This window comes from Chiloscyllium punctatum, chromosome 16 (assembly GCF_047496795.1).
Source record: "Chiloscyllium punctatum isolate Juve2018m chromosome 16, sChiPun1.3, whole genome shotgun sequence".
NCBI lineage: Eukaryota > Metazoa > Chordata > Chondrichthyes > Orectolobiformes > Hemiscylliidae > Chiloscyllium > Chiloscyllium punctatum.
The window spans coordinates 1097307-1121867 of NC_092754.1; the positions used below are offsets into that span (position 1 = coordinate 1097307).

General features: G+C 43.1%; 1 protein-coding gene across 1 annotated transcript; it reads left to right on the forward strand.

Moving 5' to 3' along the window:
• Positions 1–1075: 1075 nt before the first annotated feature.
• On the forward strand, positions 1076–24561 carry ybx1 (Y box binding protein 1). The gene is given in 11 exon segments (XM_072585932.1): positions 1076–1116; positions 1118–1335; positions 3495–3558; positions 3761–3794; positions 10074–10163; positions 10491–10610; positions 12310–12501; positions 16575–16672; positions 21622–21787; positions 23814–23913; positions 24206–24561. Coding segments are annotated over 10 exon segments (1077 nt in total). The 5' UTR covers positions 1076–1090; the 3' UTR covers positions 23883–23913; positions 24206–24561.

The following is a 24561-nucleotide window of genomic DNA, read 5'->3' on the forward strand; positions in this document are numbered from 1 at the left end:
CCTCTCCTAATAGCTGCAACCCTGGCAACATCCTTGTAAAACTTTTCTGAACTCTTTCAAGTTTCACAACATCCTTCCTGTGGCAGAGAGACCAGAATTGCACACAATATTCCAAAACTGGCCTAACCAATGTCCTGTGCAGTCACAACACGACTCCCCAACTCCTATATTCAATGCACTGAACAAAGGAAAGCATACCAAACACCTTCTTCATTATCCTAGCTACCTGCAACTCCACTTTCGAGGAACTATGAACCTGCACTCCAAGATCTCTTTGTTCAGCATCATTTCCCAGGACCTTACCATTAAATGTATAATGTATCCTGCTCTGATTTGCCTTTCCAAAATCCAGCACCTAGCATTCATCTAAATTAAACTCCACCTGCCACTCCTCAGCCCATTGGCCCATCTGATCAAGATCCTGTTGTACTCTGAGGTAACATTCATTGTCCACTATACCTCCAAATTTGGTGTCACCTGCAAACTTCTTAACAATACCTATGCTCACATCCAAATCATTTACATAAATAATGAAAAGCAGCGGACCCAGCACAGATCCTTGTGGCTTAAAGACATTTCTTCCTCTTTGGCAGTCCTTCAAGGTCTCCATGCTGGCAAGATAGTGTTGACGGTTTGAGGTGTGTGCTGTACATGGTCTACGTGTCTGATGTATGCAACATGGTGCTCAGTGAGTATACCCAGTGCAACCTTTGCAAGTGATGCCCAGTAGCCCGGGCTCACTCGGTGATTGACAGCTGCTCACCTGTCCGCTGCTGTCAAACAAATAGGGAGGGGGTGGGAAGAGGCCGGTGAAGGGCCAATCGGAGGACAAAATGGGCGGGTACAAACGCGGACAATGGGTATACGTCACGAACGATGGACGGCGGCATAGGCCAATGGAGAGCGGGTATTGGAATGCCGCGCCAGTCACGGCCGTTACCCGTGGAATGTGGGCGGTGGCGAAGGCACGTGAGGGACAGACGACATAACCAATAGCGAGTGGGAAGGACGAACGTATGTCCAATAGGAACTGGCCAGGTAGGCGGGCCGGTCAGTGGTATTTATTTGAAATTCTCGCGAGAGGGCGGCCATGTTCTTTCAGCAGCGGGAGAGCGAGAGGAGCGGAGCGGAGAGCGAGGAGCGAGAGCGCAGGGAGCCCCCCAGCCGAGAGCGGCCCGACTGTACCACCATCCCGCAGGCAGCCTGACAACACCATGAGCGAGGCCGAGACAGAGCAGCAACCCGAGCAGCAACCGCAGCAGCAGCCGCCGCCTCAGCAGCAGCAGCAGCAGCAGCCGGACAAACCCAAATCCCCCGGGGAGAAGAAAGTCATCGGTGGGTGAGAGGGAGGGACGCCAGGCCCCTACCCTCCTGCCCCGGGCCTGGAGTGTGGTCCCCGAGATGAGGGAGGGTGATACCGGGGAGAGGGAGAGCTCCGTCCTCGGGGACAGAGAGTGCGTGGGGCCCTCACCCCCGGGGTGCGGGATGGAGGGGGAGGGGGGGGGGGTGCAGTAACGGCCGCCGGCGTCGAGCTCACGTGGATTCAAAAGTCAACGGCCCCCCCCCCCCCCGCACACACCTTGATGTGGGGGGGGGGGGGGGAGGGAGAGAGCGCGGGGTCGGGTGCTGTCTCCCCCCCCCCCCCCCCCGGTCATGCCCCTCCGGTGGCTCCGAGCGGGTTAGCCGCGGGCCCGGGTACGGTCCATTCCCCTGGTTTATGGTGGGGGATTGGGGGGGAGAGAGAGCGCGGCCCGCCTCCCGGAAGGTACCCGCTCCCATTGTTCCGAGCCGGTGGATGTTGCTGTGTGCCCCGGGCTCCGGGGCCTCCGGCCCGGCCACATGTCGGCAGCGTGTCGCGGGGGCCTGGGCCTGTGCCGGCGGTTCCTGGGCGTTTGGAACCCGCGCTCGGGACCCACCTCAAACTCAAACCGCCGTCGGGGAGACGTTGGAGCGGAATCCGCGCTGGAACCCGATTCAAACTGGGGCCTGGAACACGGCCCGCCCCGGGTTCCGAGCTGTTTCACCGGCCTTTCTCCCTTCCCCCCCCCCCCCCCCCCCCCGAACCATTTGTGGGGCGGGGGTGACACTGTCGTGGAGCCGGGAGGGTCCTCACTGTCATGTTGTCCCTCGGTGTCAGACGGGTTTCAGGTGAGGGGTCTGAGCCCACCTTAATGCCCGGGGCTGGAGGAGGACCCCACTTTAAGCGAGACCTGCTTCCTGTCAGAAGGTCCGTCATCCTACTTGGGGTGAACTTGATCTGCATGCTCTTCGGAAGGTTGTTACACTTTTACTATATCCTCTACCCGCTACCACTGTGTGAATGTGCTACTACTTTTAATCCGTATTGTGCAGCTTTGTTGATATGAGTGTGCTAAGGAGGATCCGTAAGATAACACTGTGCAGCAAACTTTGGCAGTTGCCAGCAATGATGCACAAAACTAAGTATGTCTGTATTTAGTTGGTCAATGATGTAGTTAGGTGAAGCTGTAGCCGTGTTGTTCAGCAGTTTAATTCCATATGCTGTAGGTTTGCATTCTTGTGGGACTGTTTAGACAGCACTGCATTCTCATCTCTATTAACCTTTTATTGAGTGTTATTAAGTTGCAGATCATGATGCCCAGTGTTATTGGGTCACTCAACTTGCTATTGAAATTGAAACCCAATTGAATAAGGCACCATTTAACATTTTTGCCATCTTCACAAGTGGATATCCATTTCTAGTAGACAAATTTGAATAAGTATCATTTGCTTTGACTGTTTGGGGTGACTGAGCTGTTAATTTGCTAACTGGCATGTAGATAGTTTGCATGGAGCAATTGATAAATCAGCTCATGTGATGTAGCTGTATTAAACAAAAATGACAAGTCAATTCACTTGGCTGTCTCTCTGCTGAGCTCAGTAAGCCCTTTACACCAATACTGATGTCATCTGCAGTTGTTCCTCATTGAAATAAACCTGGTATATTGGGTAATCATGGATAAGTCTCATTTTGATTTGTCCGATTTACTAATGTTTTGGATTAAGGTTGGCTTGGTTACTAAAGCCTTACACCTCAGTTATATTTCTGTCTGCCTTGAATGAGCAGTTGATCTTGAAGTTTATGATCAGGTATGATATTGAATGCTGCGGTACACTCTAGGAGATGCCTTGCTGCTGCCTCTTCTCTCACGTTGAGGAATTTTGAAGAGGGCATTTATTAATGTTTGCATTATAAATGTTTCTATGGCCTGTTATAGGGCACTAATTATAGACCTAGATTGAGTGGCATCTATAATCAGTTATTGCATTGTTCCATGTCACCATCTCTATCCAGTATCTATTGTGGAAATTTGCAGCCAAATGGTGATTTACCAGTTTAACAGTAAGTTGCTACTCATGGTTTGGAGTTCTGGTGAGATTTTAGTGCTTGGTTCCTAAGTTAGATCAGGTGTACATTGAAAGTTAAGCTGATGCATCAAAATTATGACTCAAATATTGTAAATCATCTCTTTCAGCAACAAAGGTTCTTGGAACAGTAAAGTGGTTCAACGTACGAAATGGCTATGGATTTATCAACAGGTCTGTGAAAACTCTCAGAGCTTAATATTTACAATTAGGTTTTTGATTATAGTTTTTATTATTAGAAGCACTTACATGTGTAAAACTATTAAAAATTTAAGTCAAATTACTGGATAAGTTGCCATGCAGATATGAATAGGGAAAGAGAATGACCTGACAGAATAATACAGATGTATGAACTATAATTCTTTTTGCTTTGTAGGAATGATACAAAGGAAGATGTTTTTGTACATCAGGTGAGTGTATATTCGAAGGATTGCATGCATACGACTAGCCGAAGTCCCAATAAACTTTTGGATGTGTGAAAAATGTGGACAGGTATGACACTGCTGAGCTGTTGCATGTTGAACAGTCATGCTGGTGGTAAAAGTGCAGTGTTGTGAACTGTTAATGTTGAAGACAGTTGTGATCAATTTTTTTTTAGTTTGGAAAGACATAACTATTGGAGTGCCACCATCAGCCCTACAGACTGAATTATTTACTGTTTATCCATGATTTAGATAATGGGGCAGATTGTGATGTGTTAAACTTGCAGTTGTCTACCCAACTTGTTTGGTATAGTGTTGTCATTTGCAAGGTACATACTGAATGGGCAAAAAATGTAACAAGTAGAGTTTTTAATGATGAAAGTGCGATTGTGCACTCTGGTCAGAAGAATTCAAAAGGAGGCATTACTTTTATCAAGACCTTCCAAAAACAAGTGCAGAGGAGCCTAGGTGGTGGTGAGCATGAAAAAAAAACATCTGGCATGCATGTGCTGCAAGTAGATAAGACTAGTACAATATTTGAGTCTAGTTAAGAATGGGGGTGATCTGATCAAAACAGACCGATCTTGATGTTTTCATTGGTGGGGGAATCTTGAGTTAGCAGATGTATTTGCTTAGTGTGGGGACACCTTTAAATTTGAGATGCAAAGGAATTCCTTTTAACAAAGGGTAGTGAATGTCTGAAGTTCTCTACTGTAGAGAATTGTGGCTGTATCACTGCAGAGGGAGCAAATAGATTTTTGCAATATTGGGGAATTGAAGGCTGATCTGCCCCAGACCATTTGTATTGAGATGGGATAGGTTTGATGGGCTGAATGGCTCATGTAATATGCTATCGACTAATGTGGTATAATAATTGGGTTCCCATCTGTTTGACTTGTTGAAATAGCCCATGGTGCTGCTGCTTCACGTGAAAAGAGATTTGAAGGATTTTCAGATGTTCTGCTACAACTTCCTCTGACACACCTTTTGAGAAGTTTCCAGTGTCTCCTTATAGGTTAACATTGATATTCCTAATGTCCTACAGAAACTTGTCGCAAAGGGCTCCACGTGTTTGGTGCAGAAACAATTGCATTTGTATTGTTTTTCAACCTTGATTAAAAGCTGATAGTTTAGCTTCTGCGTGTTAATTTGGATTATGGCCCATCTGCATCAGTACTCTGCTTGTAGCATTGGCTTGCCCTTACTTAAAGGTCGCTAGTGAAATTTTGGGGTAATCTTCAAAATTGAATGTGGGGAGGTGCCAAATCTTACAGTAGTACATGATTAAAGTTCATTATACCAGATGTGGTTAGGTTTTGAGCGTCAGTAGTGAAGGATTACCAAATTTCTGCAGTTGACTTGTGATATACATAGCAAGGGCAAGATTGTCAGTTTTATGTTAATAAAGATGTTCAAGGCAATGGGTAATATGAGTTAATAACTTTTGTTCATTTTGATATGTTGGTAAATGTTTTTGTGTAAACCAGATGAAGTTTTTATTAATTTGGAAGCATGGGGTTATTTGAGGGAATGTGGCAGTATAGTAGCCACATAGGGATTAGCTTGTGTTACCTCTGAGAAAAGATGCCCATTGCTCAGACTTTCATAAATGAAGGTTGAGATTACCATTTCTCCAGATTAGAGATAGGCCAATGGTATTTGATTACCTGTTGGACATGGTCTACCCATGCTATTATAACATTGTCTTGGGCAATTCCAGGGATTTTCCAGCTTCTGATTTTGCCATATGCTGATCGCCTTGAAGAATTGTTTTTTAAAAGTTTGTAAGTTTGTCCCTTTTATTTCTGGTTTCTCTCTTTGGTTTTTGATTTTGTTGCTTAGATTTGGCCTTGGTGAGTGATATTTAATCTAGTGGGTAATTTTAAATTCATTCTCTGCAATTACCAGTGATGGCTATTCCAGCATGTCAGTTGAAATGTATTACTTGTACAGGTCGTCATGTTTTAATGTGACAATTGCATTCCCCTGTAACCTTGCACTGTAGAAAGTTGTGCTATGGAAAACCGCTGCAGAAAATGGCAGTGTAGGAGATCTCTATAGAAAATCACTCGTTCAGCATCCCCAAATTTGTCATGTTAACAAAGTGTTATATAGGATGACCTGTATATACCTTCCTTTTTGTCAAAAATCTATGAAGCGTAATGTGGTGACTTCAGCATTGGGGAAGGAGAGAGTTTGAAGAATGTGGTATTGTTAAAGCATCTGGCTCACTAATGTCCTTCAGGAAAGCAAATCTGCCATCCTTACTTGGTCTGGCCAACATATGACTCCAGACTCTCAGCAATATGCATGATTCTTAACTTTGCTCTGAAATGACCTAGCAGCAATATTCCTGCTTCTATTTGTCTGTGCTGATGTCTGACATCGGCATAGTGGTGTCTTTTGAACCTGAACACCAATGCTGCAAGCACTTACTGCTGTGGACAAGCCCTTAGGGTGGCTGTGTGGCCGTACAGCTTAGAGTAAGTGTTTCTCATCATACCAGTCTGTTCTATCAACAGTCTAAGTAAGCCTAGTGGTTGAAGGAATGTCTCTTCATGTTTTCAAGGAATATATAGGTGGGAAGCAAATGCTGACCCAGCTGGTGTGCCGGCAATCCCATGAGTGAATTTTTTTTTAATGAAAGTGAACTGACTTCAGTTGTGGACTTGCTATTTTTGTCTCTTTGAAAGTGATGTGATTTTTCATTTCTACTTGTCTAGTAATTAAGCTTCAGTTCTGGCAATGTAATCGGCTGGAACAATAAGGAACAGTACTCTATTTGTTAATTAGGTATTTTAAGTTATCCAGAAATAGATGCTAATGCATATCCACTGGAGACATTAATGTAGTGCTAGTGTTAGACTTTGGACAAAGTTTAAGTTACGTGACACCAAGTTGTAGTTCAACAGGTTATTTGGAAGTAGAAGCTTTCAGAGCATCACTCCTTCAACTAGCTTGTGGGGCAGGATCAGAAGACACAGAATTTATATGGATCGAAGTGTCCTACAACTGGTAGGACTTATTGAACAAGCCTATGTTACTGTTAAGTGTTTCATCTTTTAGAATGGTTGTGGGTTTTGATTCCTTAATCTGTAAATAGTGGAACTACTATAAAATCGCATTCCGGTGATAGCTTAAGGTTTTATACAAAAGTAACATCTCTGCTCGGATAATGCATTAAAGGTGAGGTTAGTGTCTCTGTATCCCAAGTAGGAATTTATAAAATATCATTTGGACTAACTGCCTGCATATTGTGTGCTTTCTGAACAAAATAGAATCTATCTGCAACTGCAAATGCACCTAATCTTCACCATGGATATCCAGTCTCTCTACACCTCCATCCACCATGACCAGGGCCTCCAAGCCCTTCGTTTTTTCCTCTCCCGACGTCCCCAACAGTACCCTTCCACTGACACATTCATTCGTTTGGCCGAACTGGTCCTCACCCTTAACAATTTCTCCTTTGAATCCTCCCACTTCCTCCAGACCAAAGGGGTAGCCATGGGCACACGTATAGGCCCCAGCTATGCCTGTCTCTTTGGTTACATTGAACAGTCAATCTTGCGTAATTACACTGGCACCACTCCCCACGTCTTCCTCCGCTACATTGATGACTGCATTGGTGCCACCTCGTGTTCCCGCGAGGAGGTTGAGCAATTCATCAACTTCACCAACACATTCCACCCTGACCTTAAATTTACCTGGACCATCTGACCCCTCCCTCTCCTTCCTGGACACCTCCATCTGTTAATGACGACCGACTTGACACTGACATTTTTTTTTACAAACCCACCGACTCCCACAGCTACCTGGATTACACCGCTTCCCACCCTACCTCTTGCAAAAATGCCATCCCATATTCCCAATGCCTCTGCCGTATCTGCTCCCAGGAGGGCCAGTTCCACCACAGAACACACCAGATGGCCGCCTCCTTTAGAGACTGCGATTTCCCTTCCCACATGGTTAAAGATGCCCTCCAACGCCCCTTGTTCACATCCTGCACCTCAGACCCCACCCCTCCAGCCGTATCAAGGACAGAACGCCCCCTGGTGCTCAACTTCCACCCTACCAACCTTCTCATAAACCAAATCATCCACCGACATTTCTGCCACCTCCAAAAAGACCCCACCACCAGGGATATATTTCCCTCCCCACCCCTTTCCACCTTCCGCAAAGACCGTTCCCTCCGTGACTACCTGGTCAGGTCCACACCCTCCCATCCTGGCACCTTCCCCTGCCTCTGCAGGAACTGCATATCCTGCGCCCACACTTCCTCCCTCACCTCCAAGGCCTAAAGGAGCCTTCCACATCCATCAAAGCTTTACCTGCACGTCCACTAATATCATTTATTGCATCCGTTGTTCTTGATGCCGTCTCCTCTACATTTTGGGAGACTGGACACCTCCTGGCAGAGCGCTTTAGGGAACATCTCCGGGACACCGGCACCAATCAACCACACCGCCCAGTGGGCCAACATTTCAACTCCCCCTCCCACTCTGCCGTGGACATGGAGGTCCTGGGCCTCCTTCACCGCCGCTCCCTCACCACCAGACACCTGGAGGAAGAACGCCTCATCTTCCGCCTCGGAACACTTCAACCCCAGGGCATCAATGTGGACTTCAACAGTTTCCTCATTTCCCCTTCCCCCACCTCACCCTAGTTCCAAACTTCCAGCTCAGCACTGTCCCCATGACTTGTCCTACCTGCCTATCTTCTTTTCCACCTATCCACTCCACCACCCTCCCTCACCTATTGCCTTCATCCCCTTCCCCACTTACCCATTGTACTCCATGCTATTTTCTCCTCACCCCCACCCTCTAGCTTATCTCTCCACGCTTCAGGCTCTCTGTCTTTATTCCTGAAGGGCTTTTGCCCGAAATGTCGATTTTGCGGCTCCTCGGGTGCTGACTGAACTGCTGTGCTCTTCCAGCACCACTAATCCAAAATCTGGTTTCCAGCATCTGCAGTCATTGTTTTTACCTTGTGTGTGTGCATGCATGTGGGAGTGTGTGCACGTGCTTTTAAGTTTGTACTTGACAGTGTTGTTGACAGGGTGTCAGTGTGAATGAGTGTCTTGTGTGTAGTGTAGTGGGGCATGTATTTAAGATTTTGGTTGAGGCCATCATGGGTACTGAATTTGGCTGTCAGCCACTGTTTGGCAATTATGGTGTTGCATATCCCGAAGTTTGCCTTGGAGCACAGCTTCCTGAAGATCTGAGGCTGTCTTTACCACTAATGTGTTCTGTGACAGGGAAGGAACATACCTGTTTGGCTAATGTTACATGGTGCTCATTCATCTGTTGTCATAGCGTCTGCTCGGTTTTGACAATGTGCTGTGCCTCAGGGTATCCTTGCGTCCAGTGAGAGATGGACTTTGAGTCACATGAGTACTTGCTGTGCATGTGATAGGTGGTGTCACCATGTCTCATGGCAGAATCTTTGTTGGCACTCTGACATGTTTAAAGGACAACTCAATAAGCAATCTAGTGCAGTCTTCATGATTTTAGATGTGGCATTTTGAAATCTAATCGATCTGGTTATCCTGTAAGCATTGAAGCATCGGTTGTCAAGTGATTTTTAAGTTTGAAGGTCTTTTCAAATGAATTGTAAATCACTGGTCCCATCTTATTCATCACCTAAAATATGAATGTAAACTTCACCAGTGTCCCTTAAACTTGTCTGAGGTTTTTTGGGGCAGTCTGATAGTCAATGTGGATGAGTCATAATGCAAAAACTTCTGCCTTCACACACAAGCTACTCCTGCAGCTTCAGCAACATGTCTGGAGACTTTACCTCATAATGTGTGCACTCTTCCTGGTGGCTTAGGCTTAATGACTTCTTTTGGAAGCACTAACTGCTTTAGCTGTAGCACTCCACATTAACCTACTCCTGAGTATTTTCAAGCTTTCTCTTCCTGTTTGTTGATCTCTGTGGTACATTGCTGATACCCTGATGGCAGAAATGTCACTTTAAGCAAGCAATATATCTTCTATTCTTAGAATACATGATCTTATTGGGGAAGGTCTGCAATACCATTTGGGTCTTTGGACTGCTCAATGTTCTAGAGAAAATGCTTTGTGACAGTGTAACTGCAGGAATGAAAACAGTTGCAAAAAGCTTTCAAGTTTGGCAATCCAAGTCAAAACTTTTGTTTTTGACAGATGTGTTGCATTTCCCTTGACTCTCAAATGCAAACTTTCAGGCCTGTAATGTATGAAGAAATTTGAGATTTTAAATCTTATTGAGGCATTGAATTCTTTTCAGACTGCCATAAAGAAGAATAACCCACGGAAATATCTACGTAGCGTTGGGGACGGTGAAACTGTGGAGTTTGACGTGGTGGAAGGTGAAAAGGTATTGCTAGTTGTCATATGGCTCAAATGTCTTTATGTTCAAGTTGAAAACTTGACTGCTGTAATAGGATGTTGTTAAAGTTAATCAGCAATCATTGTAAAGTAATTTCTCCAGGTCTGTAGCACCTTCATTTCATTGTGCATTTACTTGTCAACATTACTGGGGGGGAAAAAAGTATTCCCTCAACATCATTCTGCCGAGTTAGGTATAGCGCAATGTTCCTGCAAAGATACAAAGTAAACCATATGGCAGGTTTGATCTGAAATAAGAACCACATTGTGTGTACCTCAAATTTTCTCTTCAGACCATAATCTCTGTGCTTTGTAGGGTGCAGAGGCGGCAAATGTCACTGGTCCAGGTGGAGTTCCTGTCCAAGGAAGCCGATATGCTGCGGACCGAAATCGTTACCGTCGCTACAACCCTCGTCGTCGAGGGCCACCACGTAATGTAAGTATAAAACTGATGCTGTCATGACCTGCTGTTGTCTAGGTCATGTTATCTGGTGAAAGTGCCCCAGTGAGGAAAGTGTTGGTTTCTTTGTACTTGAAGTACCTAATTGCAGTGTCCTACTGGAAATAGTGTGTGTGAGAAAGCTATGTGGAGAAATTACTGTCTGGGTTATTGCTAATAAATTAAAATTGAGATAGGAGCAGGCGTAGCTCAACTGGTCAGTTGAACCTGATCTGTTGTTAAGCTCGTGGCTGCTCTTTTCATAGATTCAGCTCCACTTACTGGCCTACTGACCATAACCTTTTTCATTCCTGTGATGTTCAAGAAGTTCCTCCTCAACTTTCTTAAATCTGCTCCCCCTTATTTTGAGACCTGCTCGCAGCTTCTAAGTCTGTTAACTTCATTAGATTGCACCCCCCACCCAAAATCCATGTTTACATTCCAACGAGTATAGTCCTAGTCTACTCAATCTCTCAGAATAGGCCAATTTTCTCAATCCAACCCTCTGCACTCCTTCCACTGCCACTACATCCTTTCTCCAGTTAGGAGGTCAAAACTGCACACTGTACACCAGGTGTGGCCTCATCAGCATCCTAAACAGCTGCAGCACAACCTTGCTATTTTTTAAGCTCCATCCCTCTAGCAATGAAGGACAATATTCTGTTTTTCTCGATTACCTGCTGCACCTGCAAACTGATGTTTTGTAACTCATACGCAAGAATGTCCTGGTCCCTCTGCATGGCTGCATGTTGCAATTTTCCACCATTTATGTAATTAGTCCTTTTTTGTTACTCCTGCCCAATTGGATGATCTCGCGTTTACTAACATTGTACTCCATCTGCCAGACACTTGCGCACACAACCTATCTATATTCCTCTGCAGACTGTCCTAATAAATTTGGACAGTTGCACCTGTTAATTGAACAATTGTAGCATTTGATCATAAACTGTTTTCATGAGGACATGGGTTAGAATGGTAGAATGGCGCTTGTTTTTGACCAGTGCAGACTCCATGGTTGCTAAGCTCTTTTCTGTGCTGTAAACTTCAATGATTATGATGTGAGCCTTCAATTAATTGAATAGTGCAAGTATTGTGAAAAGAGGATATTAAGCAATTCTGCCATGCAACTTTTAATTGTTTTGTGATTGCATTACAAAGGTTTTTGTCTTGCTGATACTGTTTTTAAAAGCATTTTAATTTTTCCTTTGCTCAAGTAAAACAGTTTATAACTGAATAAAATTAATTTCGCATCTATATTGTGAAGATTGAGACTAGTCTCAGGTCAGTGCTCTAAATGATCAAAATGTATCAGATAATTGGAGTGCATTAGTGAAAGCTAGATTTTGCTTCTGCTTATAATTCTAATTCTGCTTTAGATCTTTTTAATTGACCTGTTCCTATGTTTCATAATACCTGGAATAAAAGGGAACTAATACCAAGCATAACGATGCAAGAACTGTCAGAGCCCTTTTTTTGTATATTAGATAGCAAAGTAGGTTCAGTTGGTCAGATGGCAAAACAGACTGTGTTTTGAATTTGCATTCTTTGTAGTGGGATCAAATCCATTTGAGACTTTCCATCCATTGAAAGACCCCCCTGTATCCATTCCTTGCCTATAGCTTTCCTATCATGTTTGATTAGTTAATTTCTTTTGGGTTCATATCAATAAATAGCTTCTGTATGATTTTTAATTTAGTACCAACAGAACATTGAAGGTGGAGAGAAAGGAGATGGAGCAGAGACAGCAACAGATGGAGAAAATCAGGAATATCAAAATCAACAGCATCGTCCTCCATACAGAAGACAACGTTATCCACCTTACTTTGTCCGTCGCCGCTATGGTCGCCGTCCACAATATAGCAACCAGCCTCAGGGAGAAATTACTGAGGTAGTGTAAAAGGAATTTGCTGTCGAGTTTGTTCTTTGCATATTTGATTAGTTGCATTGTTGGTATCAGTAATTTTTCTAGAAAGATGGTAAGAAATATTTTTACTTTACACCATAACCTTGTATTGGGATGGATAGAAGAATTGCTGAAATGCTATTCCTTTGTGGCTAAGAAGCAGTTTGACCTGATGGAACACTCATCCATTGTCGATATCACATCAATTATTTCTGAAATATTTTCTCTTAATATGCTAATCAGTGACTTTTCCTTTCACTGGTTTGGATCTTTATTGTGGGTATTTCAGGGTTTATGATTTGTCCCACCTGCTGTAATCTATATATTAAAGGTTGCTTAGTTGAATGGCCATAATCTCTAATCTTTGCCAGTCATCAAGGAGAGAGATAATGTTCTGTTTTTAAAAAAATATATATACTGGTAAGCCAGAAATACGAACAAAAGTTGTTAGGAAAGTTCATCAGCTCTGGCAGCATCTGCCAAGTGATATCATAGTTAACGTTTCAGGTCCAGTGACCCTACCTCAGAACTGTGGGAAGGGTCGCTGGATCTGAAACATTAACTCTAATTTCTCTTTGCAGATGCTGCCAGACTGAGCTTTTCCAGAACTTATGTTAGTGTTTTATTAAAGTTTGTTTTATTTTGACATTTTAAGCAGTTTTATTACCAATCACGAGTAGATAGTAGCTTTTTAAAACTCCTGTGAATCTATTGGCTTTTTATCAACTGCAAATTTCCAGAGAACTTGAAAGCTATTGATTTCAATTAGGTCCTCAACACCAGTCCTTTTTCAGATGGCAGCTGGTGACTGGCAAAATTTTGCAAGTGTTGGGACCACAATTAATCACCTTTTATACACTAACAATCTGAATGAAGGAACTGGTTTCACTTTGGCTATGTTACCAGATGACACAAAGGTAGGTAGACCAGAGGAGGTTTACAAGAATACATCCGGAGTAAGCCATACAAGGAGAGGTTCAAGAGTCTGTTGTTAATGGGGTTTAGAAGGTTAAAGAGCCACCTGATTGAAATTTAGAATACTGAGTGGCTTAAAAAAAGTGTGGAAATGATCTTTTCAATAGTACAGACAGTAAGTAAAGTCCCAGTGAAAGCACAACCTATTAGAACAGAGATGAGATGAAGCTCTTTAGAGGGTGGTAAATGGAACACATTGCTGCAGAGGTGTGTGTGGGCCAGGTCATTCTATTTAAGATAGACAGCCACATGATTGCTAAGGGGATCAAGATTCCTGCCGAGAAGCCAGGAGAACTTGATTGTGATACCCCTCAGCCATGATTGAACAGTGGAGTAGACGCTTATGGACTGAAGGGTCTAATTCTGCTCTTGGATGTTATGGTCCCGTCCCCAGGCTGGTAATTAGCCAATTAGAATTACCAGCCTTCAGGAATGGTTTGAACCTTAAAGTAGTGAACTTTAAAATAGTACTCAAATGACTGCATATCCACTGTAAGGCTTGCACCTGAAATTTTATCTGTGTAATAAAGCTTAATGAAAAGACTTGATTCCCTTCATGAATGGCAAATGAAGTGTGGATACAGGATCCTGATGCATTTTGGTTGACTTTGGATCGATCAGAATGCTATGTATCTTTACCATATTTGGGAGATGTGCTGGATTTACAATCCCCTTGTGTGCATTAAGGTTAAATGGAATTTAAATAATTGACTTGTAGAGTAACTTGGGATCGGCCTATCTTCAAAACTCAAATGATCAATATTTTGTTTGAGGTGTCCAGTTTTGTCGTCCAGATACCAAAACCAGATGAGATGCTGGATGTCTGTGGCTTACAGGTTGACAGGTTTACATGCTTGAGGAAATGGTAGTGAGAAGGGGATAGAAGCTGTTTTCACTTTGTCTGAATGGACATTTGTATTCAAGTCGATCACCTTTTGTGAATGCTCAAACTGAAGTGATTTGAACCAGTTTAATTGCTGGTGGTGATGTGGGGACCAAGATTGGGAGCTGAATATCACACCCACAGCAATTGCCCTTTTGATAATTAAGAATGGATAATACAGGCTGGCCAGTGATGTCACATCTTGTGAATGAATAAATGCTGTAAATAATAGCCTTTGAAAAGGCTGACTATGATATGAAAGAAGTTTGCACTGTTTGAATGCAATATAGTTTAATTTTGAATCCAGAGTCTGAAATCTGAAGGGAAGTTATGAAGATGAGTGGCACTGGGAGATTGAGATAATACTTGAAATGATTTGTCAGACATGATGGCTAGTATTTAAAGAAACATTGCCTAAGTATTTTTCTGGCACCAGCACCCAAATGGTTGGTGTGGTTAACAAAATGTAGGTAGACAATCCTTTATCCAAAGTTCTGAAATCCGAAGATTGTGAAGTTTTTTCTCATTAACAAGGTTGTTTGGTGTGCAAACAGTTAACCCAAACCACATCACTCGATTTGTGTCACTCAGATGTGACATGGGGGCGTGGCCCAGCACTGGCAGGCCCTGGGTTCGTTCTCAAGGCCTGTTTTACTTAATAAATGTGCTCCTTCACTACGATGTTTTAAAAATTTCACCATCACACTGTCACTTATTCTGAAATTCGAAAAATTCCAAAAAACTATTGGTCCAGACTATTTTGGATAAAGGATCAGCTGCCTGTATATAAAGGGTTATGGTTATGTTGAGAGACGTTGGTAACCAGGATTTGAAGCAATTTTGAACCCTGGAAAAGTAAGAACTGGGAAACAAGAAAGTAGAGAATATAAACCCCAACTAATGACTCTTAAAGACAGACTTTGTTTAGGTATACGAAACCCAACAAAATCTTTTGGGTAAATGAGTCCATTACCCATAGGGACAGGTGAATTTGTAGTGGTGAATGGGACATATTGGCAAAATGCAATAGTTCCTGAGTCTATCTTGGGTGATGCTGATTTTCCTAAAGAATATTAGGTTATCAAGGAATGAGTCTGAATAAGTTAAAAGAAATCAGTTTATGTATAAGATGTGAACTGGATTGAGGGTTGATTAAAATCCCTGGATCAGATGAGATTCATCCCAGTGTTAAAGGATATGGATTGAATGTGTGGTTATATTTCAAAATTCTAAAGGTTGTTCTAAAGCTGATATCAGTAGTGGGGGATGTGATAACCTGTCATTGCAGAGGATGATACTGGGCAGAATATGGATGTTTGAATGGGAAATGTTTCCAATCCTTATTGGACTTGGTCAATTTTATAAGTTAAATTCGCTACGACCCAATGGCTTTAAATCCCACCTTAAGGTGGCATCCCATTAGTGGGTTATTGAAAGTGTCAGTGTTAGGTCCACAACAATAACATTTTAATAAATGTTTTGGATGTAGAGAATAATTCTAATTTATTGAAGTGTTAACTTAGAGGCTAAGTGAATGGGCTCAGTCATAATGTGCAAGTGTGAACCTGTTCCCTTTTTGGTGGAATATTCCTTAAATCGTTGGGAAGTGCAGGTGACCAAGGGGACCTGGATGTCCTTGTTGAGTGAGCTATGGCAGGTACAGCAAGCACTTAGAAAGGCAAATTGTCTATTGACCTCAAGGATATCAGTACAGAAATAGCTTGCAAAAAGGTAGTGAATCTCTGGAACTTTCTACCAGAATCTGGTGACAAATAGTGATCATTCAGCCTATTTGAGGCACAAATGTCTAGAAGTCTGATGACATTGAGGGATGTGGTATTAGAGCAGGGAAATAAGGGATGGTCACTTGTGTAGTTGAATAGTGTCGCAAGCCCAGTAGGCTAAATGGCTTTCCCCTGTTCTGGTATTTGAATAGCTTGGATTTTCCACACTATATTGAAGGGTCACCACAAACTTTGGCAAGAAAGTAATGTTAGTTCGCGTCTGTTGAATGGCACAGCTCGCTTTTCATTGTTCTTTTGACTGTTGATGTTTCCTTTGCTTGCTCAGTTACGGTTCTGTGATTATAGTATTGTGAACCTGCGTTTGAAATTTATCGAACTCTAAGCATATTTGTATTGGGTTTCTGGAACCAGGTTAACCAAATTAATGTTGTAATGGTTTTTGTTATACTCCTAAGGGTGGTGAAATAAACGAAAACCAAGCTGCTGGGGAAGAAGGTGGTAAACCCAACAGAGGACAAAATCGTTTTAGGGGCTACCGTCCACGCTACCGCAGGTATGCAACAGAACTTAACAGTTTAAAACAGCTGGACATTAACAAAACTATATTCATTCTCACTCTGCCTTGGAGTCTAGCAATCTCTTGATTACTATCAAGCCAGATGTTCACCCTGATTTGGAGAAGAGCATTCTGGAAGTGGCTCTGCAAGTTTCCCCAACTTCAGTATTAAGTCTAGCACATCAGTGCAAAGCAATTTTAGGCCTATATACTTGCTGGAATTTAGAATGAGGGGAGATTAAATTGAGGTATTCAAAATGATTAAAAAGTATGGATAAAATAGATAAGGGGTAGCAAATTTAAAGCAGAGTTGAGGAGAAACTACGTCTTTCAAAGGGTTGTGAATCTGGAAATTGCTACCCCAAAGTGCACTGAATGCTGAGACAGTGAGTAAATTGAGGAGTTAGCTGTTCAATTGGTTATATGTTGAAGGGATATGGAGCGAACACAGGATAATGGGCGTGAGGAGCATATCAACCATGATTGAACGGCGGAACAGTCTATTGGCAGAAGGGCCTAATTCTGCTCCTACATCTCTTGAACTTATAAAAGACAAGGCTGAAAGCTTTTTTGCCCATTAGTGCAGAACGGTTAGACAATGTCTCTTGATCTCCAGCATCATAGTTACTGGTCTTCAACTAATTCGTTTGATATGATTATGAAAAAGCTGGTGGCATTGTGTATTGAAAACTGGGCCCTCGCAGTCCAAGTGGTAGTTCTATAAAGTGTTTTTCAGTAGTGTGATTTTGGCTATAGCCTCACCTGAAGAATCAGGGAATGGTGTTTTTGAGAACGCTCAACTCTTTGCAATAGCGTGATTCTAGTGGTGCTTGTTTCTCATGCTTTGTTCTGTGAATGTGCCAAAATTTCCATGTTCTCTGCATGGCCAATGTCAGCTGTCCTCGGAGCATGTTCGATACAGTGCTGTACACTGAGCAGCTGCAACTCAAATTCAACTAATGTTCATTGCTCACACTCTTGAGACAAGAATGTTCATGTATAATTCCAGTGTAAGGCCTGTGTGATTCCTGCAGGACTGCCTTACTTTGTTTTTGTACCTGCATATCATGCAGTCTACTCCTAGATTATGCCACTTCATTTTTTTGTAAAAAAAGACAGTGACTCTGTTAGCAAGAAGTTTCCCCGTGACCGCAAAAGAGGCTATAACAGTTGAAGAGAAGCTTGATGTTTAGGAGAGACCATGTGATGTAGCTCGCTACCTTATGCAGCATTAGAGGCAGTGCTGAAAAGATTAAAGAAGCTGTATTGCTGGAACAAGTGAGTGCCAGCAGGTGTGAGGGGTTAAAAGAGCTCGCGTTGGAGAGATTCTAAGTGGTTGGATAGAAGATCGAACAAAAATGATCTGGGGCAACCTTTCTCACCATAAAAGAGCCTTATCCTTTTATGAAGATCAAAGAAAGATGCTCCCAAATCCTGCTGATGTCCGTCTTTAGTGCAAGCAGTGGGTGGTTTGCTGGTTTTAAAGAACAGCTATGCATACAATAATATAAAGTTAATTGGTGAATCTGCTTACACAGACAAGGTGCAGGCACTGGCATATCCTCCCATCGTCCAAGATTTTAAAGGATGTGAACCATCAGACAAGCTCCCAAAAATCAAAGAGCATTGTGTTACCCTTTCAAAGCAGGTTGGCTTTGAAGTGTGAAATGAGGATATTGAAGAGCTGCTTGAGTTGCACTATGAACACCTCTCCACAGCAGATCTACTACAACTTGTTGCTGAGGGCTATGGGGTAGCTGGAGATTCAAAGGATTAAGTCCAGGATGCAGCACCATGACTGCTTTCCACGTTTCTTTTGTCATCTATCCTGCAGGGAAGTGAAGCACTCAGAGACTTAGAGATGTACAGCATGGAAACGGACCCTTCGGTCCAACCTGTCTATGCTGACCAGATATCCCAACCCAATCCAGTCCCACCTGCCAGTACTCGGCCCATATCCCTTCAAACCCTTCCTATTCATATACCTATCCGAATGTCTCTTTAAATGTTGCAGTTGTACCAGCCTCCACCACTTTCTCTGGTAGTTCATTCCATACACGTACCACCTGCTGTGTGGAAAAAGTTGCCTCTTGGATCTCTTATATCTTCCCCTCTCACCTTAAACCTATGCCCTCTAGTTCTGGACTCCCTGACCCCAGGGAAAAGACTTTGTCTATTTATCCTATCCATGCCCCTCATAATTTTGTAAACCTCTATAAGGTCACCCCTCAGCCTCCGACGCTCCAGGGAAAACAGCCCCAGCCAGTTCAGCTCCTCCCTGTCGCTCAGATCCTCCATGCTCTAATTGACAATGATGACAACACAATGCCGTAAGAAAGCAGTTTGTTCAAGAAGATATCTGATATCTGATCCTCTGATCAGCTTCAAGACAAAAGTGCAAAGCAGCAAAGTCTAAATCTCTATTTTTGAACTAGTCCCCAATAAATAGTCATTGTTCATGTCCATACCCCACAAGGATGGCCTCCAGGCTCTTCGCGTCTGCATCTCCAACAGATCTATCCACCCACCCTCCACCAATACCCTGACTTGCCAAGCTAGTCCTCACCCTTGTAACTTCTCCTTTAACTCCCAGTATCCTACACGAACTCTATCCCATAGTCTCAAGATTCCCAGATGTCCACCTATTTGAATGTGCTTCCCCCTGCCATTGTCCAGATAGCCCTCCATTGCACCACTCCTATTCCCAGTTTCACTGCTCTAAATTTCTCCCCCACCCCACCCCACACACAAACTCAATATAGACAGGGTCCCCCTTGTCCTCGCCTATCAACCCACCAGTCTCTGCATCCAATGCATCATCCTTAAATACTTCTGCCAACTAGACCACACCACACCACCAAAAACATCTTCCCCTCTGTCTTCTGCAAGGTCACCTTGCAGCCATGAAAGTGCAACTAGACCTCCCAGTCACTGCCCCTTTTAATACCCTTCCTACTCCCTTTTCTGACATTACAATCCTTGGTCTCCTGCATTGCCACAATGAACCAAACTGCAAATTGGAGCACCAACACCACATCTGGCTGTCAGCCAAGTTCTTGAATTTCAAATAACTGCCCCTCTTTCCCCTCTCCCTTCCCTCCTCTTCCGCGCCACCCCCCACCCCCTGACTTTCTTCCCAGCCCCTCCCCCTCCCTTCCATTCCTAGCAGTCACCCATTCCCCCCTTGTCCCTGCCACCTTCTGCAGCTCCCCCTACACCATCCCCAATCCTGAAGAAGGGTTACATGCGAAACATCTCCTTCTCCACCACCTGATGCTACGTGGCTTGCTGTGTTCTTCTCCTGTCTGTGTACTGAAGAAACTGAACACAATCAGCCACAGCCATCCACTTCTGCACCAAACTACACCTGAAGGTGGTCGTGATAACCACCTTTCCTGCATAAACAATTTTTCAATGCAATGTGTAAAATTTTACTTTGTTTTGTTAATAAATTTGATTTAAACTTTCCTTGGGGCTGTGCCATACTTTTGATAGGCTTTAGGTGAATTTTGACCATTGTTTTTTTGCTGGTCTTCCCCTAACCCTGCTTTTCCTTGACCTCTATTTCTATTAAACAAGGTTTTGCTGGAACACGAGTACAGCATTATAGGGGAGCTACCTGTAATGCTGTGGGTTTGCTCCAGAAGTAGCTGTATCTCTAATCACTGGCATTTGATATGGAAGATTACCCAGGTGTACTGGTAATGTCTAGAAAATGAAAGAGTGCCAACTTGCCCCTCCTTCCTCCATTTGAAGGTGTTACCAACAATGTTGTCAGCTTCACCTGCCTCGCAATCTCCTACTCTTAGCGCAATTTGCCAGTTTGCTAGACCTGTTTAGCTCTTGTTCTCATTAGAACAATCTTTCAAAATAAGGAAGAAATGATTGGTGAACTAAGGGGCATGTCCTTTGACATCAAGACAATATTTTGACAGTATAGTATTAAGGATTCCTGACATAAATGGCATGTGGTAACTCTTCCATTGATTGGAGTGTTACCTGGCGCAAAGGGCAATGTAGGAATTCAACCAACTCTACACCATGCATCTGTGCAGGAGTTCCTTAGGTTAGGTATTTGACATACCTAGAGGCATGCCTTGAACCGAAGTATTCTGTCCCTCCATTAGGGACACTACCACTGCCACAACAGCTCTGGTTCTTCAGGGATATAATGACCTAGTTACCTGTAGCTGTTTCATCAATGACGTTTCCTCAGGACAGGATTAGATTATTGGCTGATTGTGTGATAACCGAGTTTGCAATTTTATTACTAAGTCTCTGCCAATGTGAAAGTATATTGAGGCACAATTCCATTTTGGCATGATATGGTGAGTAGATTTGTTTCCCAACTGTCTCCTACAAGGGGATCTAACCCTTTGCCATTAGTGTCCCCATGGTCTGCATCTCTGGAAATTACTGTTGATCATAAATGAACCAGCCATATAAATACTGTAGCTACTTCTAATGGAATGCCGTCCACATGTCTGGATGAGGGCATCTCCCAGCAACCATTCTGGGGAGACACCAGGCCATCCAGGACAAAGCAACTCTCAGCCCAAACTTAAGACATTTGCTCCCCCTCCCATTGGTGTACTGGCAGCAGTGTATAACATGTTCAGTGCGTTGCAGTAAATTGCCACATGATCCTTGTATCTATCTGAAATTTAAGGTCTTCTGCACTACTTTCCCCACATGACTGCCTGCCCACCATCCAAAAGTTTCTGCTGCCATAAATACTGTTGGTCCAGTTTTGATGAGAGATTTAGATTTGAGGGATTGGGTGCATCATTAGCAGCACTGGAATTCTGATTGAGATGGGCCAAAGGTTGTGAACAAATGTCACTTGGTTAGATTCATTGCTGATGGGGTGTGCATCTCGAGTTTGAAAGCAGATGCTGTATCTAATACCGTAGTGAAATTAATTTCGATGAGTTGGTTTGTTATAGAGGACCACCTCGCCCACGTCCACCAAGGGAGGGTAGTAGTGAAGAAGATAAGGAAAATCAAGGGGATGGCCAACAAGACCAGCAGTCACATCCCAGACGATTTCGCCGCAACTACAACTACAGGCGTCGTCGACCACAAAACCCTAAACCAAAAGATGGCGAGGAGGTAAGATTATGATTGCTGTTAATGCCTGATGAGTGGCTTTCCTAGAGTTTTTCCAATGAAGGCTAAATTTGCCAAACATTGTTTGCCTCTTTGTGCTTTTACTACTGAGTGAACCTATCTCTGCCATTTTCCTTCCTTTTTTCCTCGCATCTATTCTAAATCTTTGTGGACTTTCTTGTGCAAAGAAAGTCTTGTGATCTGTGATCTCTTCATCCCTATCTCTTGCTATCTTTGTTACCAAACTCCTTTTTTCACACTCTGGCGCTGCTTACCTTCAGATTTCTCCCCCCCTCCCTATTCTTGACTCTTGTTCCAAACTATCAATCCATCTTAATTTTGTTGCTCCGTCCAAATTTCTCTCTGTTTTGCAACTGAGTTTAAAACTCTTCTGTCTTGATTTTGTTGGAAGGACCCTGATCCTTCTGATTTATGATGCAGTTGACAATATCCTTCTCCTATGGTATTCAGTTTTCTAGCTCAGCAAAACTGCGTGGGCATTGTTTCGCACTTGGGCTAATTCTTCTCAACACCTCTGTCTGCCTCTGACCACTACCACATACCATGACCCACACCATCTATGCTTTGTCCCCTACAACTTCTACTAAACTGCTGTTCAACAGTGGTATCTTTTAGATATTTGTATCCTTGCTTTGCACTTCTGCTGTAACGCAGTTGTCCTGGACAACTAACTCTCTAATCTGACTTATCATTTGAAAGATCCCTTATTTCAAACTCTTCCTTGTCATTATTCTATTCACTCTCTGCTCACCTACTGGGGCTGAACCAGACTGTTCAGTCTTAATATCCTATTCTACCATTAACTGAGCTTTTGATCCTCCAATCAAACTCTTGACATGTCCCTTCCTGTATCCATTTCCAACTTTATATAGGGTGAGGTAGTTCAGGCTCCACTGTATGCAACTTAACTTGCACCTGATGGCCAGTATCCTATTGCTTGCCAGTGTCGTCGGTTTCCAGGCTTAATTTGTCTTTTATCTGCATATCCTAACTGTAACTTGTTACCCCTGACTTGTATAACAGCTATGCATTCCTCCAAAGTTGGCCTCTCCCTTCCATTCATCCTGCCATTGTGTGCCTTCAGCAGTCTCAGGCCAAGCTTTCAAACCTTCGCCCTTTTCTTGCTATTATCCTTTATCTCACCTCTAGTCAAATTTTTGTGCTCTTCCTGGTGGTAACTCTTGGGTTTGGATACTTATCAATATCGTATCTGCAGATGTAAAGGTGCAGCTTTTCCAAATTGCAACTTGTCTGGTTCTGGAATGTAAAAGTTAAAGCCACTGTTGCTGCCTTCTGGCGTTCGGGGACTGTCACCTTTTCAAGTCATAGATGTACAGCACATGGTCCAACTTCTCCATGCTGACCAGATATCCTAATCTAGTCCCATTTGCCATCACTTGGCCCATTTCCCTCTAAACCCCTTCCTATTTATATACCAGTGCAGATGCCTTTTAAATGCTGTAATTGTATTAGCCTCCAACACTTTGTTTTGGTCTGTCAGCTGATTCCATGCATGCACCACCCTCTGTGAAAACATTGCCCCTTAGGTGCCTTTATCCTCCCCTCTCGCCCTAAATCTGTGCCCTCTAGTACATTTCCCAGTGGTAGTAGTCTCATTTTTTTCTTTCCTTACTATTTCCCTGAGGTGTTTCTCCCCCTCCCCCCAACTCCCCAAAACCTTGCTAGCTTTAATCCTCCTGAGCAGCTGTGGCAAATCTCCCTGTCAGTATACTAATCCCCTTCCAATTCTTGTTGCCCCAAACTCTGGGACCTTTTTGTGATTTTAGTTTTAAGGTTGTATATCTTCACCAGAATGACCAATATTACTGTTGCTTTTTAGGTGGGTAGACAGTTAACGATCTGCCTTATGTAGATCATATAATTTCACCATTAATTTTTTATGCATCTGGGCAAAGTCTGCTCGCTGAAGAAATGGGAGCCTACAGAATTGTCTAATTCAGCTTAGTTCAATTGCAAATACTTCAATGTGATTATTTCTGTCTTTCAGACCAAGGCACCCGAAACACCAGCTGAGAACATCTCTGCTCCAGAGACCGAGCAGGGCAATGCTGAGTAACACCAGCTCAGCATCTCTTAACATCAACTAAGTAAGTCTTGTGGTAAATGATTGTTATGCCATAAAATACAAACTGGGCCTATTCACCAATTGAGTAACTTTGTACTGTGACTGCATTATAGTGGTTCCTGCCGCTGTTTGTTCAGCGTTTTGCTAGCAGTCACTGATCCGATATCAGCTTCTTTATTCGGATGAGATATTGTAGAAGTTTATCTGAGCAGTATTAGTGTGTGAATTGCGCATCTCCTGCAGCATCAGTGTGTGTTCAGCTTTCAGTGCTTGGTTTGGTATAACTGCAATAATTCTCAATTTTTGTTTGGCAGTTTTGTCATCAAATGAAGACCATCAAAGTCAAATTCCAGCAATAATAAGAAAAGTGAGCTTTCGACTGTAATGAAGATCTGCAGTGCTTGCATACAGTTGACCAGATACCAGAACGTTTCACACTAGTAAACCTATGCAGCATGGTTTCTTAACCTTTCCTGGAACTGCTTTTTGGAACTGGCTTAAAACAGATTTTTGTAGATGGTCTATTTTCCTTTTTACTTCAGATGGTTTTTAAGCTTATTTGATATCTGGTCAATTTGAATTTTTGAAATACCAGTTTTTAATTTGTAAGCATTGTACACCTGAAATTTAAGTACAACCGGGCATCTAATAAAGGTCCGAAAGAACACCA